Source organism: Carassius auratus, unplaced genomic scaffold (genome assembly GCF_003368295.1).
Source record: "Carassius auratus strain Wakin unplaced genomic scaffold, ASM336829v1 scaf_tig00214737, whole genome shotgun sequence".
Taxonomy (NCBI): Eukaryota; Metazoa; Chordata; class Actinopteri; order Cypriniformes; family Cyprinidae; genus Carassius; species Carassius auratus.
This window is the reverse complement of record NW_020527788.1, coordinates 378343-396663: the sequence shown is the minus strand read 5'-3', so window position 1 is coordinate 396663 and position 18321 is coordinate 378343. Positions and strand designations below refer to the sequence as shown.

At 35.7% G+C, this 18321-nt stretch overlaps 1 protein-coding gene across 1 annotated transcript; it reads right to left on the bottom strand.

Moving 5' to 3' along the window:
• Nucleotides 1-10541: 10541 nt before the first annotated feature.
• Nucleotides 10542-17724, bottom strand: LOC113092904 (uncharacterized). The gene is made up of 4 exons (XM_026258673.1): nt 17477-17724; nt 16812-17129; nt 16283-16594; nt 10542-10675 (listed from the first exon to the last, which is right to left on the bottom strand). Exons 1-4 carry the CDS (start codon nt 17523-17525, stop codon nt 10542-10544), a joined length of 813 nt encoding a protein of 270 aa, XP_026114458.1. The 5' UTR covers nt 17526-17724.
• Between the last annotated feature and the right edge of the window lie 597 nt (nt 17725-18321).

Here is an 18321-nt window from a genome sequence, read left to right as displayed (position 1 = left end):
GAGTACCTCAAGGCTCAGTTCTAGGGCCGCTACTCTTCACGCTTTATATGTTACCCTTGGGAGATATCATCAGGAAACATGGGTGTTAGCTTTCACTGTTATGCTGATGATACGCAGCTCTATATTTCCTCGCAGCCCGGTGAAACACACCAATTTGAAAAACTAATGGAATGCATAGTCGATATAAAAAATTGGATGACGAGTAATTTCTTACTGCTAAATTCAGAAAAAACAGAGGTGTTAATCATAGGGCCTAAAAACTCTACTTGTAATAACCTCAGAGGTGGAGAGTCCAGGGGTCAGAAAGTAAAAGTCCTGCCACATTTTTGCACCACCCATGAACTCAGCAGCTGATTTCACCAGAGGAGGAAACAAGTCATTCCTTCCAAGTCACAAACTAGTCTCAACTCAAATCCCAAGTCCTCAAAGAGTTAAAGTCAATGAGATAATTAAGAGACTAATTAAATGATGATTGTGCATTGGTGATGAACACCTGCTGTTATTGTGCGTTACAGAGGATCAGATGCTGATGTTTTATTGGTTAAAATTATGCCACCATCATGGAGATCAGTGTTTGCTTTAGTTGGGCTCTTGACCCTTTTAATAATTCAAAGTAATTTGCTTTTAAAACACTTGCGGTGGTGTTACGTAGTAAACATTAACACATTGCTGAATTAAAAGCTTGAAGTAGAAAATTTAATTGCCCTTTTTCATCTAAAACATTTTAATTAACTTCATGAAGGTGTCTCTCTTTGGTTTGTTAAATTATGTTCAGCAATTACTGAACTACAAAAAAAGTCCTATTAAACAAATTTTATTGTAATGCTTAAATATTGGGGGAAAAAATTGTACAGGCTCTGGATTTTAGACATGAGCACTTATCATATGATCCTCAACAGTGGTTACAATAATTATTCATGCTACAGTGCATAATCAGAGTTTTTACTATGGTGTTACCCAGCATGCACTTCAGCTTGAAGCGTTTTGTTGATTGTCACCATTGTTGAGATTCATATGCTGGGTCATGATGTCTGTGAGTCTTATTAGGAAAAGATTTCGAAAAATGTATATTTATTACATACATTAGGAAATGTATTCATTATAGTGATTAAACCAACGGTTCCACAAGGTAGGTTATTTAAAAACTGAACATTTGTTAATAATAAATACATAAAATTGTTTTGGAAATAAACAGGCTGATGCCTAATAATTACTTCATCATGTAAAACCGGCTAGTAACGGTTTTCTGCACAGCACTGATCGCACTGTTTTATAACAGCACATGTACTTTTACAGAGAAATATCTAACATAAGAAACCAAAGGTCAAGAGCCCAACTGAAGCAAACACTGATCTCCATGATGGTGGCATAATTTTAACCAATAAAACATCAGCATCTGATCCTCTGTAACGCACAATAACAGCAGGTGTTCATCACCAATGCACAATCATCATTTAATTAGTCTCTTAATTATCTCATTGACTTTAACTCTTTGAGGACTTGGGATTTGAGTTGAGACTAGTTTGTGACTTGGAAGGAATGACTTGTTTCCTCCTCTGGTGAAATCAGCTGCTGAGTTCATGGGTGGAGCAAAAATGTGGCAGGACTTTTACTTTCTGACCCCTGGACTCTCCACCTCTGAATAACCTAGAACACTGTCTAAGACTTGATGGTTGCTCTGTCAATTCTTCGTCATCAGTTAGGAACCTAGGTGTGCTACTTGATCGCAATCTTTCCTTAGAAAGCCACGTTTCTAGCATTTGTAAAACTGCATTTTTCCATCTCAAAAAAATATATAAATTACGGCCTATGCTCTCAATGTCAAATGCAGAAATGTTAATCCATGCATTTATGACTTCAAGGTTAGACTATTGTAATGCTTTATTGGGTGGTTGTTCTGCACGCTTGGTAAACAAACTACAGCTAGTCCAAAATGCAGCAGCAAGAGTTCTTACTAGAACCAGGAAGTATGACCATATTAGCCCGGTCCTGTCCACACTGCACTGGCTCCCTATCAAACATCGTATAGATTTTAAAATATTGCTTATTACTTATAAAGCCCTGAATGGTTTAGCACCTCAGTATTTGAATGAGCTCCTTTTACATTATACTCCTCTACGTCCGCTACGTTCTCAAAACTCAGGCAATTTGATAATACCCAGAATATCAAAATCAACTGCGGGCGGCAGATCCTTTTCCTATTTGGCGCCTAAACTCTGGAATAACCTACCTAACATTGTCCGGGAGGCAGACACACTCTTGCAGTTTAAATCTAGATTAAAGACCCATCTCTTTAACCTGGCATACACATAACATACTAATATGCTTTTAATATCCAAATCCGTTAAAGGATTTTAGGCTGCATTAATTAGGTAAACTGGAACCGGAACACTTCACATAACACCGTACTTTCTACATCATTAGAAGAATGGCATCTACGCTAATATTTGTCTGTTTCTCTCTTGTTTCCGAGGTCACCGTGGCCACCAGATCCAGTCTGTGTCCAGATCAGAGGGTCACTGCAGTCACCCGGATCCAGTACGTATCCAGACCAGATGGTGGATCAACACCTAGAAAGGACCTCTACTGCCCTGAAAGACAGCGGAGACCAGGACAACTAGAGCCCCAGATACAGATCCCCTGTAAAGACCTTGTCTCAGAGGAGCACCAGGACAAGACCACAGGAAACAGATGATTCTTCTGCACAATCTGACTTTGCTGCAGCCTGGAATTGAACTACTGGTTCCGTCTGGTCAGAGGAGAACTGGCCCCCCAACTGAGCCTGGTTTCTCCCAAGGTTTTTTTCTCCATTCTGTCACCGATGGAGTTTCGGTTCCTTGCCGCTGTCGCCTCTGGCTTGCTTAGTTGGGGTCACTTCATCTACAGCGATATCATTGACTTGATTGCAAATTAAAACAGACACTATTTCAACTGAACAGAGATGACATAACTGAATTCAATGATGAACTGCCTTTAACTATCATTTTGCATTATTGAGACACTGTTTTCCAAATGAATGTTGTTCAGTGCTTTGGCGCAATGTATTTTGTTTAAAGCACTATATAAATAAAGGTGATTGATTGATTGATTGATAGTGTTAGAGCAATTCCAGAATAAATGTAAAGAGGATTCAGGGTTTTCTAAACAGAAAGAACAGTTGGTATTAATATCATTCTTAAGTCTTTTGAGAGAGCACTTATCCGGGTAAACTCTATGAATTAACTTGAATTTAATTTCCTTCATTTTGTTAGTAATAGGGCTTGGGCGCCAAGTTGCATTCTGGGACGTGGCGGCCATGTTGCCAGCTTTGCGAATGTAAACATACAGGCAGTTGAACGAGAAGAGCAGAGTTGGGAGAAAGAAAAAAAGATGTCAAAATATCGAAAAGGTTGTGGGATTTATAGGGATACGCTAAATAAGGATGTCAGGGACCGGTATGTGGACAAAATCGGCTCTATTAACGGTTTGGATCCATATGAAATTCCCAACAAATAGTGGAGTACCGACGGAGACTTGTTGCAGCACTTTTTCATTACAGATATCTTCGGCTACCTTGTTTGTTTTGTGAGCGCCTACACTTCAGAATAGTTCCGAAGCTACAAGTCAAGTCTCATGTACAGTTCACAAATGGATGGGTTCAGCAGCTGCAAATCATAGAAACGGAACAGCGGCAAAGTATACAGTAATCCGGTAAGCTGCGCTCCAACGTTACCTAGCTGCTAGTTTAGTAACCGTTAGTGCTAACAACCATTCACACATGGACTTTTAACAATGTGTTTCAAAAGTGTAGTTAAGTAGCTGTCAACCCTCCCGTTTTTCCGGGGTTCTCACGTATTTGAGCTGTTTTCCCGCTGTCTTCCTTTTTTAGTATTTTCCTGTAAAATATCCCGTTAGCCCCTCCATCAGACCTGTCAAGTCTCTGTGTTGTTGTCCTGTTGCTACTCCTTGCCCTTCCAGCGAAACAGATGTTTTCAAAGCATCGTTTTGCTTACTTGAAAGCAACCTTAGCTTGATGTTGGGCTTTTTAAGATAGCGTGGTTGTTGTGAGAGCACGATTTCACGCCAATCTGTAACTAAAGTCACGTTAGACCTAGCTTCACAAATCGCTTAACGTTAGTTAATGCAGCAGTTTTATAGTACAAATTTTTGTTGTCAGCAGAGGGTAGCAACAAAAAGATAAATGTTGAAATTTCCCGTATTTTGGATGAGTAACTCAAGAAATTTCCCTTATTTTCAATGTTGACTTCAGCTATATAAATTAATATTCAGATGTTATGGTCTCCGTGATCGCGCCTCCAAGCAGGAAAGCGGTGTAAAGTTAATCCATTCTCATTTTATTTTCCCCATGGCGATTATATGTTGTGCTATTACACCCCACAATACAGCAACGTTTGAAAATGGTTAAAATAGATTTTTTATTCATCAAATGAAGACGCACAGATGAGAGGGAGTATGTCTAAACACTGCGCAGTAGTCCGAGTGGCGGTAAAGGAGGCATTCAATGTGGCGGCCACGCCAAGTAATGACGTCACGACGCCCAAGCCCTATTAAATATTTGTGAGGTAATGACCAAACTTTCTGCCAGGGAATGTCAGTTACAAAACCATTCCAATAAGAGATTACATAAGGCACAGAAATAGACTCCATCTGAAACAAAACTCTCATTTTCTTATGGTTTTTTGACTTAGATGACGAAAGGCACTGTTTTTCAACAAATGTTTTAAGATCCACTGAGTGACAGGAGATTGCAAAAGAAAGACCTCTAAAACGCATGAGAACTTTATGTGGCACTGCATCAGCAACAACTGCAAACTCTTTTGGACTAACAGGAATTCATGCTTAACTAAAAACTAAGTAATAAACAGATTGAACCATTTTGATTCTAAAGTTGAGACACAAAAATAGACGAAGAGCGGATACTTGTGGCAAAACAGGGGGGTCGCACCTACGCAGTGCCGCCAAAGCCGGTGAAACCATTGTCCTGTGATTAAGGGGGGATTATATGTGAATTAAGTGTTTGGTATTTATGTGTTTCAGTGTTGTTAATAATGATGTATTATTACAATGTATTTATTTGATAATTACCAGGGAGAAATGCGGATTAATAAACATTTTGGGTGGGTATAATGTAACTGGTAAGAATTTAAATATTATATCTATACCTCTCAATGGGTGTTCTCAAAGAAGTATAAAAAGGGAAGCCAGACACATAATCAGGACTTGTCATCTTTGTTTATTTTTATTTATTTATTTTGGTACTTTTTAGGTTTTTGTGTTCACCTGTCTATATATATTTCACCATGGACCGTCTGTGTTTTTGGCACTGTAAATAAATTACACCTTGCACGAGAGTGCTCTGCGAGTAAGCCATCACTCATTTACATCCACACAGACCCAAGTTACCTTTATTCCCTTCCCCAGAAGCGAGCATTGGCGGTCGCTTCATCACATAAGCCCAGTTCTTTTTAATATTCTAGTTAATGGTGTGTTTAGCAGAGTGGGAAAAGAAATTCGGTACTCATTATTTGCAGATGATGGGGCTCTCTGGAAGCGAGAGAGGAACCTTTCTTATATTTTTGACCAAATTCAAACTGCTTTGAAAAAGGTAGTTGAGTGGGCCAATGATTGGGGCTTTAAACTATCAACAGAAAAAAACAAAATACATGGTATTTGGATACAAGAGGAAAATGCCATTACAGCAGTTACACATATATAATACAAATGAAATATATATTATTTTCTGTGAGTGAGTAAACAAGATGATTTTCACATCATTTAGAAAGAAAAATTCTAGGCTACAAGCTCCAGTTCTCAAAAGTCCCAGAAACCAATGTTCTGTATGTTTTATGGCCTTATTCAAGTGATTTAACATTTTTAGTTTTTCACTAACCACGCAAAACTTTTTTTTTCTTCTCAAAAACACAATCATGTACATACAGTACATGCTGCTCACATATTATTGTAGCCCAGTTTGTGCTGATTACAGTGAGATTAGACTTTAGCCATTTAGATATTTATAAGTAACTGAAAAAAGCACAAATGTCAGAGCATGAAAAAACTTCTCCAGGCCCCAAAAATACCCTTAGACTCCAGAGGGTTAACCAAAAAGAGAAAACGATATACAATGAGCCACTGAAAATGCATCTAAAATGAAAAAGCTGAAAAATGTCCATTGTAGAACAGTGTTATTACGAGAAGACCATTTCATGAATCCATTTCTGGAAACAAAGGGCATCAAACAGCAGCACGATGACAGACATTAAAGACATTTAATTGAGTGTGTTCACATTAATCATAATTTAGTAAAATATATTTTTTATCGAATTATGGAAATATAAAATTGCTCATAGATGTACTGTTTGTAACATTAAACTGAGTTAAAATGACTGAATATGAAAGATTCTAAAACCCCATAATGATCAACTCTCTGGGTGTAATGTTTGACCTTTTGGCCTTCAGTCTAAATTATTTACAAAGTGACTTTCAGGATTACAATAAACTGTCAAAAATCATTTGTAAATTAAAAATTGACATATTGTTCAAAACAGTAATACTGCAGAACTGTGTCATACTGAGTCATCAGAATTCATTTATCTCTTCATTCAACACAGATGTGTACAAGCTCTCATTATCTCTGTACTGTTCTATCATTTTTGAAAAAAAAAAAAATTTGATATATCTACGTTATATAAAGCAGATCTGAATGCAATTGTTTTGTATTGAAAACAGCATTTCCAATGCACTGGTCAGTTTTCACACTCAATCTCTCTCTCACACACATTCACATACATACAAGTTTTCATCCTTTTGGCTTTGCAACCAAGTGACTGTCAGTTGTTTTTTCTTCTCAGCTTCTAATTTCACACTATTTTTTCCCCCCACTTCAGTGGTCCACATCTTCCTAGAAATGTTTAACAGCAGGAGTCTAACAGAAACACTCACAGCCAGGATGAGATGATGTCACCCTTTTACAGGGTTTTTATTTATTTATTTATATATATATTTTTATAATGCAAATTCATTGAATACCCCAATTCATTATTTTCATCTAACAGTTTTCAATGGCCTAATAGTGGCATTTATCTTCAAGATAATGATTCTGCTAAATTAATAAATGTAAGTAAATACAGAATCCAGATGCAATTGGGTGCATTAAACATATGGGTTTTTGCAAAATCAGCTACAGCTGTAGAAGTTTGAAGAAAAAACGTTTGAACAGATTGTGGATATTTTAAGGGCTCGTGCCCTTCTCCATTGTCTCTTTAGCAACAGTTTGCTCAACAGGTGTAATTGTAACTGCATTAATATTTTAAGTGACATGTGGCCAATGTGGACTCATATACTCGGAATCTGTGCTCTGTATTTAACCCATCCAAGTGCACACACACACACTGTGAACATACACACACACACACACACACACCGTGAACACACACCCGGAGCAGTGGGTAGCCATATTCCTGCGGCGCCCAGGGAGCATTCGGGGGGTCACCCTCAATATCAGTCAATATATTGAGGGTGGAGAGAGCACTGTGCATTCACTCCTCCCACCGACAATTCCTAAAATATTAGTTTATCTCATAAATATTAATTTACTTCGCACCTGCACTCACAACTACCTAAACATTTGTCACAGTGCCTTATTTATTATAGCTAACCACCTATTAAAATCTGTGTGGCAAAGCTGTGTGATGCACTGCAGCGCGGGGACAATGTATTGTAGACAAGCGCAGACCACTATTAATTTATGTGAACATAGGTAGTTTTAGACAATAAACTGAGTTTATTTAATTAATAAATAAAAATAAAATATTGGCCAGCTAAGTGTTAAATTTGTAATCCCACATACCACAGTCTGTTTATGGTTGCAGTTCTTCTCTCTCATCTGCTCTCTTAACTGATCACTCGCTACTATATTCACACAAAATAGATGTTTTGTTGATGTAAATCATTCAGAGTGATCAGAACTCATCTCTTGCTGAAATCTTTTCATGTGGTGTTATGATGTCTAGTCAGTGGCACACCGTACATCTTAGAATAACTATACCACATTTTGAGAAAATTAACTTTCTAAACATATACGAAATTTTGCAGTTAACTTATTTATTCTTTTTATTAACTGACAACTACAAACAAGCAAAAACTCTACCGAATCCTTTGTGCTCTCCGAGCGTTTTGGTGCTCAAAGTCTTTTACTGCAGTTTTAATGTGGATGTTGTGAGCACAGGCATTCTCAATACTTAGAGCTAAACTGGGCACTCTTCTTTCTTCAAACCTTGTGCTCCAGAGAAGTGTCTTGATATCTTTCAATTTCGAGAACGAACGATTAATTGCATGTCGGGTTTGCCATTGAAACAGGTCCAGACCAGGGCAAAAAACACATAAATATATTTCACTTAAATCATTAACAGATTAACAAAACGAAAGGGGGAAAAATGTGATGAGTTTCTATTCATTGTGATGCGATCCAGAGTACGTAAAGGAAAATCAGGCAGAAAGCCATTCTCTATTTTGCTAAATCTTTACAGTTTTCTTTTCTTTTCCTTTCTTTTCCTTTCTTTTCCTTTCTTTTCCTTTCTTTCTTTCTTTCTTTCTTTCTTCTTCTTCTTATTATTATTATTCCAAGGCGTTACAGTGATGAATGATGTCTTGCTTGTATGATCAACCAGCGTTGTTATATGACTGAATTACGATTAACAGTTGGAAAAACAATGCAGTGATCGCGCTGGCGCCTCAATCGCACACACAAAATTTTTGCTACCTTGACATTGCAGACTGGTTATTATCAAAATATAATATAAAAAGAAACATATAAAAGTTGAAATAGTCTGTTGTTGCGTTCAGCGTGACCAGCGCCTCACTGTTGTTATAGCCTTTGTGAAGGATAATGATTGATGTCAATAATGCGAGTTAAGTGTGAAACCAATGCGTATTAAATATTATCTTAGCATCTAAATATGTCGCATATGGATTCGTGCCGAAGGATGAGGCTTCAGTTTCAAAAAATAAGTGTAATTTTAACTGTAAAATTTTGTAAAAACGCTACGGAAAAAAACTGATAATAGGTTAACAGTAAGTTCCCGTACTATATACAGGGAAAAACTGTAAAAGATCTAACAAAGCATTTAATGTAAATTTACAGTAAAATTCTGTTAATTATACAGCTTTTAGAAGTAAAAAAAGAACAAATCAATGTATAATTTACAGTCTAAAACTGTAAACTGATATTCCCAGAATTCCCTGCGTGACACTCCACGTTTGAAAGTATTTTGTTTAAATAATCATGTTTTTAAATAGTTCTTGTTATCAGTTATGTACATTTGAGCTTTATGTTACATCTTCTGTTGCTTAATGAAAGTTTTTTGCATTATTTAAGTATCACGTGTGTTACCATGATGGTGTTTTGTGTTTCCATAAATGTGCACCTTCTATATGTTAATATATACTTCTGCTTGTGGTGAAGCTACTTGTGATGAGCTTTGATACTTCATGTGGCTTTCTCTTATACAGTACCATCTTTATTATTATGGTGGTTGTCAGTATTTTCAAGGTACAAAACAGATTTAATTTTGTGTGTTGTTAAATTTACTGGTTTATATTCACATTTTCTCGTTTGTAAATTACAGCTTTATATTGTAAAATTAACAGTTTTTGACGTAAATGTGTTTACAGTTTTCTGTATTTTTACAAAATTATTCTGGCAACCACAGCTGCCAAAAAGTTTTTGTAAAAACAACAATAAATTTTTTACAGTGTAGGATAAAAGCTTTTTTTTTCTTTTTGAGTTGCAGAAAGAAAACGCTGTGTAGCCTACTTTATTATTATTATTATTATTATTATTATTATTATTATTATTGGCAAAGATAAAGTTTAAAAAACAATGCTCACAATTTTTTCTCAAAACGATTTCAGAACGATAGTAATACAGAGAAACTCATGAAAAGAAACCAGTAAAATGCAGATTTTTTATTTTTTCTTATTTTCTTTTTCTTTTTCGTTTTAAGCCCTGCTTAAAACATATGGAGCCCCTCACGTCATATGCAAAAATAAATAAATAAATTAATTAATTAAAATTTACCCACGAAAGCATGAATTTGTTAAAAGGACGAATTCGTTTTCTCATTTCAATTGTATCCACGATATTACTAAATCGTGGCCAGGATTTAGTTGAATCAAATCAATGAACAAATTATTATATTGTGTGCACAATTTACTTAAAAGGAGGGAACAAGTCAGTAGCCTATGTTGTCCGCACGATTTAGTAAAACAAAGGAACGAATTACATTGATCGCAAAAATATCCACTTTGATTACGGTAGGGCTGTTTTAGATGTACAGTGTTTATGACAAGTGAAATGTGAGAAAAAAAAAAAAAAAAGATTTTCCCTGTAAACCCGCTCCACTGCACTACCTTTTGTGCTCACGTCTCGTGTCTTTTGCAGTGTCTCGAAGCCCTGTCTTTTAGAATGTCCTGCGACTGGGCCGGCAAAAGGCCGGGGCCCCCACGCACAGCGGGGACTGCCGGGGTGTCTCGTACGCCGTCTAGTCTCTTCCATGTTGTTCACTTCTTGTAGATCTGATGTCATAAACCAGCACAGCAACAGCAGCCACTTCCACCACTGCAGCGATAACCAATCGGATCACAGCTTCAAAAGTATCACAACAGCAGATACAGTCTGGAAAGAAGAAAAATAGCATAGAATCTGAATTGTGGGTCTTTAGAGTCTCCAAACAGAATTATGTCAGTTATTATGAGCTCAAGCATCCATGAATAGGCCTATGTAATAATATGAATATTAAGCTGTATTTGGACAAAACAGTCAATGTAAAATTATAGTTGAATCAGGCAACTAAGAGTGAAAACATAACTATAGTTTTTAATCACCATCATTATGATTGACATTAAAGACATTTCATCAGAGTTCAGTGAGGAAATTGATCTGTTATTTACTAAAGTCTTGTTATTTACAACGTTTCCAGTTTTTAAGGCCTTGTTTTTTTCATGTTAGGTCACTAGTTGGCATTCCAGAAGGATCTTTTAGAAGTTTAAGTACAACAAAATCTATATTTTCTATAATCTTCACATATGTTGAATATTATTGTTCAGTATTAAAAGCAAACTTTCTGATGTACTTGTCAGTTTCTGCTTTTTTTCACACTTATATATCTCACACATGCATAAAAGCAGAAGTAACTGCAGCTTTTTTGACACTTTTGGCTCTTGAGCGCTTCAGTTTCGTGAAGAACTGCTTATCAGCATTTATTTTAGCAGAATTCCATTAAAACCACAGCACATTTTCAGTTAAAGTGTCTCTTCGGTTTCTAAAGTGTTTTCTTCCCTTTCTCTTCTGCTATCAATTTGACCACTATCTTCTGTGTTTGCCCAAAAAATGAAAAAGCTGATCAAATTTCATATTTGAAATTACAACATCTGACAAAAGCTGTCTCAACAAAATGTTGTTTCTTACACAAAAAATAACAACAACAACAAAACAGTACATTTATCAGGCTAGAACAGCCAATGCATGCAAAGTCCTGAGTGCACATCTCAGAATACTGACTGTTTCTATAACAACCAGAGTTTCTAATGACTTTACCAATTAGTGATTACATTTAAAAACACTTGTCCTCAGAATGCAATTTCAACTGAGGTGAAAACCCTGAAAGGAGGTTTTAATCTCACCTGGAATATGATTTTGGTGCAATTTTGCCATTTCCCCAGAAATGTAACTAGGCAAGTTTTGCCTGTGGTTTTAAATACCAGATGAGCTGGTTTTGTTACGCAGACCTGGCAACCCTGCCTCTACTCTGAAACAGTGCACTATTTGAGGAGCCAGCCATTTGTAGTAGTGTCCAAAACCAAAGTGGACATTGAGTGCACTCATTCAATCCCATAATGCACTGCGATAAAAAGTTTATAATTGATGAACAGCTAGAGAATACCCATGATGCACTGTGAGGGTCATGGCGAATGAACATTTTCCAAACCGTTGGTCCAATGTGAGAACAGTGTTATATCATGCAGGTACAGATTTCTTTTTAATTCATAATTAAATAGTTTAATCAAGGTTTATACTTGCTAGTTTCCATGACAGAGTTCAAGATAAATATTTTTATTACTACTGGAGCTGCCAGTTTGCCAAGTTGTCTAATAATTATTAAACAGCAAGCACAAACTATGCTTACCGTGAACTCATTGTCTGAATTCACTCACTCGTTTTCACTCACGTCTTTTAGTGGACTATGTTAGTGGACTACACATTTATTTTTGAAACCGTGTGACTGTGCTCAGTTTTTGTTTTTTTTCTTCTCAGCTTCTCATTTTACACTCAACTTTTTTTTTTTTCACTCCAGTGGTCAACATCCTGATGAGGTTAATGTTTAAAAGACATGTTTAAGGTTTGGATGTGTATTCACTGAAGTGTTTATCTCTCAGGATCATTTTTAATGTAATATTTCTAGCCAAGTCATATGTCATTTTAATTTTGTTGTTATATTTAATTGTTTATTTTATATTATAATTCTTTTGTATGTATGTATTAATTAATTAATTTCAGTGAATGGGCTAGTGTCTCTTTATTTTGTGATACGTGTGTCAGCTTAATGAACAACTGTAAAGAAAAGCAGAATCCAAAGATGTAAATGTAAAAAGATAAAATTATTTTGACCTACAGAATGAAATGGAGAGGATATCACTATGAAGTATAGTTTCCTCTGATGGCCAGCAGGATATTGTACTGTGCACAGCAAAATCTCCAGTGTTAATTTAACACTCTTGAGTGTGGACTCATATAAACACTAAAGCAGTGTTAAAAGTAACACTGAAGCAGTGTTGAAGTTAATGAGATAATTAAGAAGTTAACTGAGTTATGATTAAGCATTATTGAAGACACCTGATGTTAACAAGCAGACTCACCAAACAAGAAATCACAATTTGTGTGTCACCATTATAGTGGTCAATGTTTGATTTAGTTGGGATCTTGGCTTGTAACTTTTTGCTTTTAAAGTTTGTTTGTCAAACCAAGAGCAAAAATCATCATCGCGTGTTGATGATTATGTTTTAATGTAATCGTTGTTTGACATGAATCACTGAACTCATTTACAGTCTTTTCTCAAAGTAAAACTTCCATTATTAATTGTCACAGCTTTGATTACACAATGAAAAAATCTGTATTTTCTATACATTTTGTAGGTATCTCTTGCAAGTGATTCTGATTTTTTTTTTTTTTAAGAATTTTTATTTTAGGCACACACAGATAACAATAATCAGTGTATGAATCTCAACAACGGTGACAAACAACATATTCAGATAAACAGACCAACTCTGAACATCACAAAACTAGATACAAAAAATGAACATAAAAACAGCAAAAATAAAATATAGTTAGAATAAAAAGTTAAAAAGACTCATAATTTATTCATGCCGCAATGCATGATGGGAGCCATGGATGAGTTTTTATTGGCTACAACATGCTTTTTTGATGGTCACCGTTGTTGTGATGCTCACGCTGATTCCTGATGTCTGTGTGTCTAAACTAAAGATTTCTTTTTTACGTAGAACTAACTTTTAAAAACATGTCATACTATGTCAGAAATGTTGGGTTGCTTACTTTTCTTTTTCACTTAATTTATGTATGCAGTAAAGAAACCTGAACTCAGGCATTCAGGTCACTCTATAACAAATAGCTCAAATCACAATCAATTGCACACATGATTGCCTTTGCTGTGGTCTGTCTGTATGATATAATTCAGTCACCACAGCCACATAAAATCTAAAGTTAATAACTGAAGGGTCAAGATCCCAACTAAAGCAAACCCTGACCACTATAATGGTGACACACAAATTGTGATTTTTCTCGTTTGTGATTCTGCTTGTTAACATCAGGTGTCTTCAATAATGGTCCATCATAACTCAATTAACTTCTTAATTATCTCATTAACTTCAACTCTGCTTCAGTGTTACTTTTAACACTGCTTCAGTGTTTATATGAGTCCACACTCAGAGTGTTAAATTAACACTGGGGATTTTGCTGTGTGGGATGCAAAATACTTGACCATGCAGGATGTGTGGATTCATTTATCAAGACTAAAGATGTAAAATTAATTAAAGCAGCAATGAGTAAAACAAGTCTAGAGCTGAATGAGAGTATTACATTTATGTTTATTCATTTAGCAGAGGTTTTTATCCAAAGAATCTTACAATTGAAGAATATTGCAATTTTTTTACATTTACATTTAGCGACTTACAATTGGGGGTATATAAAGCGATTCTTCTTAAAGTAGGGTGACCTGACGTCCCCGTTTTCCGGGGACAGTCCCGGTTTTGGTTGTCCTGTCCCCGACTGGAGTTGTCCCCGGAAATGTACCTGTCATTAGCATGTTAATATTAGCATGCAAATCTAATGTAGATACAAATACAGTTTATAGTTAGCCTTTTGGCCCATTACGTACACTAAGAAGAACGCTTGGCGGGCTCACAGATTTACAATCTGAGCTAACATAACCTAGCACAACTAAAACAAACCCAATTAAAAATCTTCAGAAAAATCTGTTTAATCATTTTTGTACCGGTCAGTCCAAATATTATCTGCTAATTTTGCATGGTGCTGATGAAGCATAGCATGTTTTGTTTCAAAACATTGAAGAGATACAGCTTCTCATACAATTTCGAGTCAACATAATTTTTGTTTTTTAAATGAGCTGAAAACCCCATTGTTAAGAATGCGTTAAACTTCTACTCAGAAAGAAAGAAAATACATGTAACAATTAGGAATCCCAATTAAAAGGTCACCAGAGTCCTGCTTTCACGATCAAGGATATATAACAACAGACACATTTACAATGCAATAATAATAAATAAGGAGCAAAATAAACTTTGAGAGGGGGCAATGCCAAAACAAACTAACTACTTTTATTAAATTAACCTAAAACAAATACAAAATAAAGAAATAAAATAAAAACCTTCCTCCCTGCTCCTTCTAACAAAAACAGGAGAAAAAGAATTTAAAAAAGGCACCTCCCTCCCATGCTCCAACTGAACAGTGCAACTAAACTTAAAAACAAATCACAATTTGACTAATTCACTTAACAATTACAACAAATGTGAACTGGTTCTTTGACAATCATCCCTCATTACACAATAGACAACAACACTAACAGCAAGTTCTGGAAGTTTAAGTAGCACTCGCATGTCACAAAAAAAAAAAAAAAAAAACCAATAACATTTTTAATTGTGGTCACTGTAATGGATAAAGACTTAATGTAAGACACTGAATGTAACTAAGAATGTACTGATGAACTAAGAATTTATTTATTGTTTGTTAGCTATTTCACTGCTTATGTTCAAGTTTGTTCAAGTTTGATGTTGTCAGCCGAAATAGGATTGTTCACTCATTCAAAAAAAAAAGAAATGATTTATATTTATATTGACATATGTGTCCTCTAAAAGCTTGCATTCTGCAAGTGAACAGTGAGCTGAAGTGCCATCCCAAAGAGGCACAAAATCACTTTCACAAACTTTTACTATAACTGTTCTCTGCCGGTGTAATGACCTTCTGATGACCATCTCAATCTGAACCATCTTCAAGAAACGGCTAAAAACACATCTCTTCCATCTTGACCCTCTAACACTACACTCTCCATTCTATTTCTATTCTATCTACTTATTTTATTTTTATTTATTATAAAAGACCCTCTAACACTTTAATTCTCTATTCTTTTGATTTGTTTATATTTGTTATAAAGATAAAATAAAAAACTTGCTAATTACACCTCATTAGACTAAAGGAGACCTACTGTATCACAGCACTTGCATATTATTGCCTTTTTGTTGGTTTTGATTGCTTCTGTTGTCCTCAATTGTAAGTCACTTTGGATAAAGCATCTGCAAAATGAGTAAATGTAAATGGAATGATTGTGAAATGTAATATACACACCGCTAATATGTACATTCTTTCTGCAGTAAAGTTAACATTTGAAAAATGTCTCTTTATTACTCAAATTATTTTTTTTAATTATTGATCCCAGTCAATCAAGAAAATCTTCACTTGATTAATCTGTGTTTGATGTAGATGTTTTTCTTCTCTTCTTCTGTTAAAGACTGGATCTGCATTCATAAACCAGCACAGCAACACCGGCCACGCCCACCAGAACAGAGAGAGCCAATCGGATCACAGCTTCAGTAGAACCACAGCAGAGACACTCTTAGGAGAGAAGAAATTAACAACAATAAAATAGAAATATTAACAATTTAGTTTGTGATAATAGTAGTGCTGTTGGTGTACCTGCACATGGTGGACAGAGTTGACAGATGTTGAGATGTCTGGTCTGGTTTCTGATAAGATTGTTGATCACACAGCTGTAGCTGTTTTTCTCCTGATATTCCACCTCCAGAGGTAGAGAGAGACTGATGCTGAGATCAGACACACTGATGCTGGACAATAAACTGTTTCCTTTGTACCAGGAGAGAGTCACATGACACACATTCACCACTGAACACAGCAGTGAACATGATGATGATGATGAGGATGAGGATGATGATGATGATGATGAACAATGTAAAAAGTCTCTGGTGATGACAGGAACAGGCAGATGAGCTGAAAATATTAGGGAGTTATACAATAAATCAGTATGAGAGTTGTGATATTTTAAGTTTATATATTTAAAATGAAATTAAAGTGTTACTGAATTACTTTATTAAATGATAAAGCTGATTTTATAGATCTCTATGTATTAGAGTATATCCTTAGTAACTGTAATTGTGAATAATGTTAAAATATTTATATCTATGAAACAGGGTAATTCTCTACTCACCATAGACAGAAAGATTGAATGTGTTGGGCAGAGTATTTCTTGTGCTGCTGCTGACTTTATAAAGTCCAGAGTCTGTTGTTCTGGTGTTTGTGATGAACAGAGATCCAGTCTGATCCAGCTTCAGTCTGTCTCTGAATCTCCCATCAGCACTATCATTATAAAATGTGCTCTTTTTGTTCTTTCTGTTGATTTCAGCAATGAGGAGTCCTCCAAACCTCCACTCGATCTCATCATTCGTCTGTACATCAGTCACATTTAGAGAGACAGAATCTCCCTCCGTCACTGACACTGACTGCACTGCATCAACACCAAACACTCCTGATCAAACAGAAACACTTTCTCAGAGAAATAATGGAATTGTAGTTATTTATTAACTACTTAACAATGTTTCCCTGCAAAACAGCTGTTCTGCACTGACTTCAGTGTAGGCTACATTTCAGGATTTTGCAATAAATTAAACCTTTTATTTGACTGGAAGAGAAAAACAGTAATTTACAAAACAGCAACAAAACCTACATTAATCTGATTACATTAATCTGATAAAACTTGAAAACATTACAGCAAAATGAATGATGCAAACAATAAGGAACACAATAATGTATTGTATGTGGAGAAGTGATAATAAACACAGAACTGAAGCCTAACAGTAAAATGATAAAACTTACCAGCCAGATTCCATGAGCACAAACAGAAGAACAGAAACGTGTCTATCATTTCCTTTAGGATTTCACAGAACAGTTTCTAATAACAGTCTTTAATGATTAAAGGGTCTCATGTAAAACTAACACAACAGAAGTAGACTGAATGTTTAAGCGACAGAAGAGCGGAAGAGGAGTGTGCTCCTGCTCTGTAAGAGTTTAGTGAAACTTTGCATTGAGTGCAAAGAAACTCCTCTATTAGCACCTCCCTTCAGTGACTGTCTGTCTGCACAATTTTTAATTTTCAGGAGGTCTTCCACCCAGGAACAGTGAAAATAAAAGAAATGTAGAAATAACATTATGTTCACTTGGTCAGAACTCTACATAGAGTGTTAATCTCTGCTCCATGCAAACAGCAGATAGCAACAAAGCACTAGTTTTTTGTAAATCCATCAAGATGTCAGCGAGATAAGAGTATTTGTGTTCGGTACAGAGCCGCGAGAGAGCTTGCATGTGACAATAGGCTTTTTTGAGATGATCAAAATCTGCGCAGAACCGATCACCGGTGATCACCGCGAGATGCAGGCCGGTTAGAAAAGTGTCCGAGTTACGTCCGCCTTGCTCTGATGTCATATTGACGTGTGCCAAATATTTAATATATGTACTCACATTTTATTATTGTATAATAGTTTACCTGCATACTTATTTTAGGCTATACTAAATATTTTTTTGCAGCCAGTTATTGGTGTGATTATTCAGTTGATAAATAGGGAACAAGGAAGGTTTTTTGTGCCATTTACAGGGAGAATATTCTTATTTTTGTTGTTTTCCAGCACATCTTGCCTTGGGAGCACCCTTTGATTTTACATCTG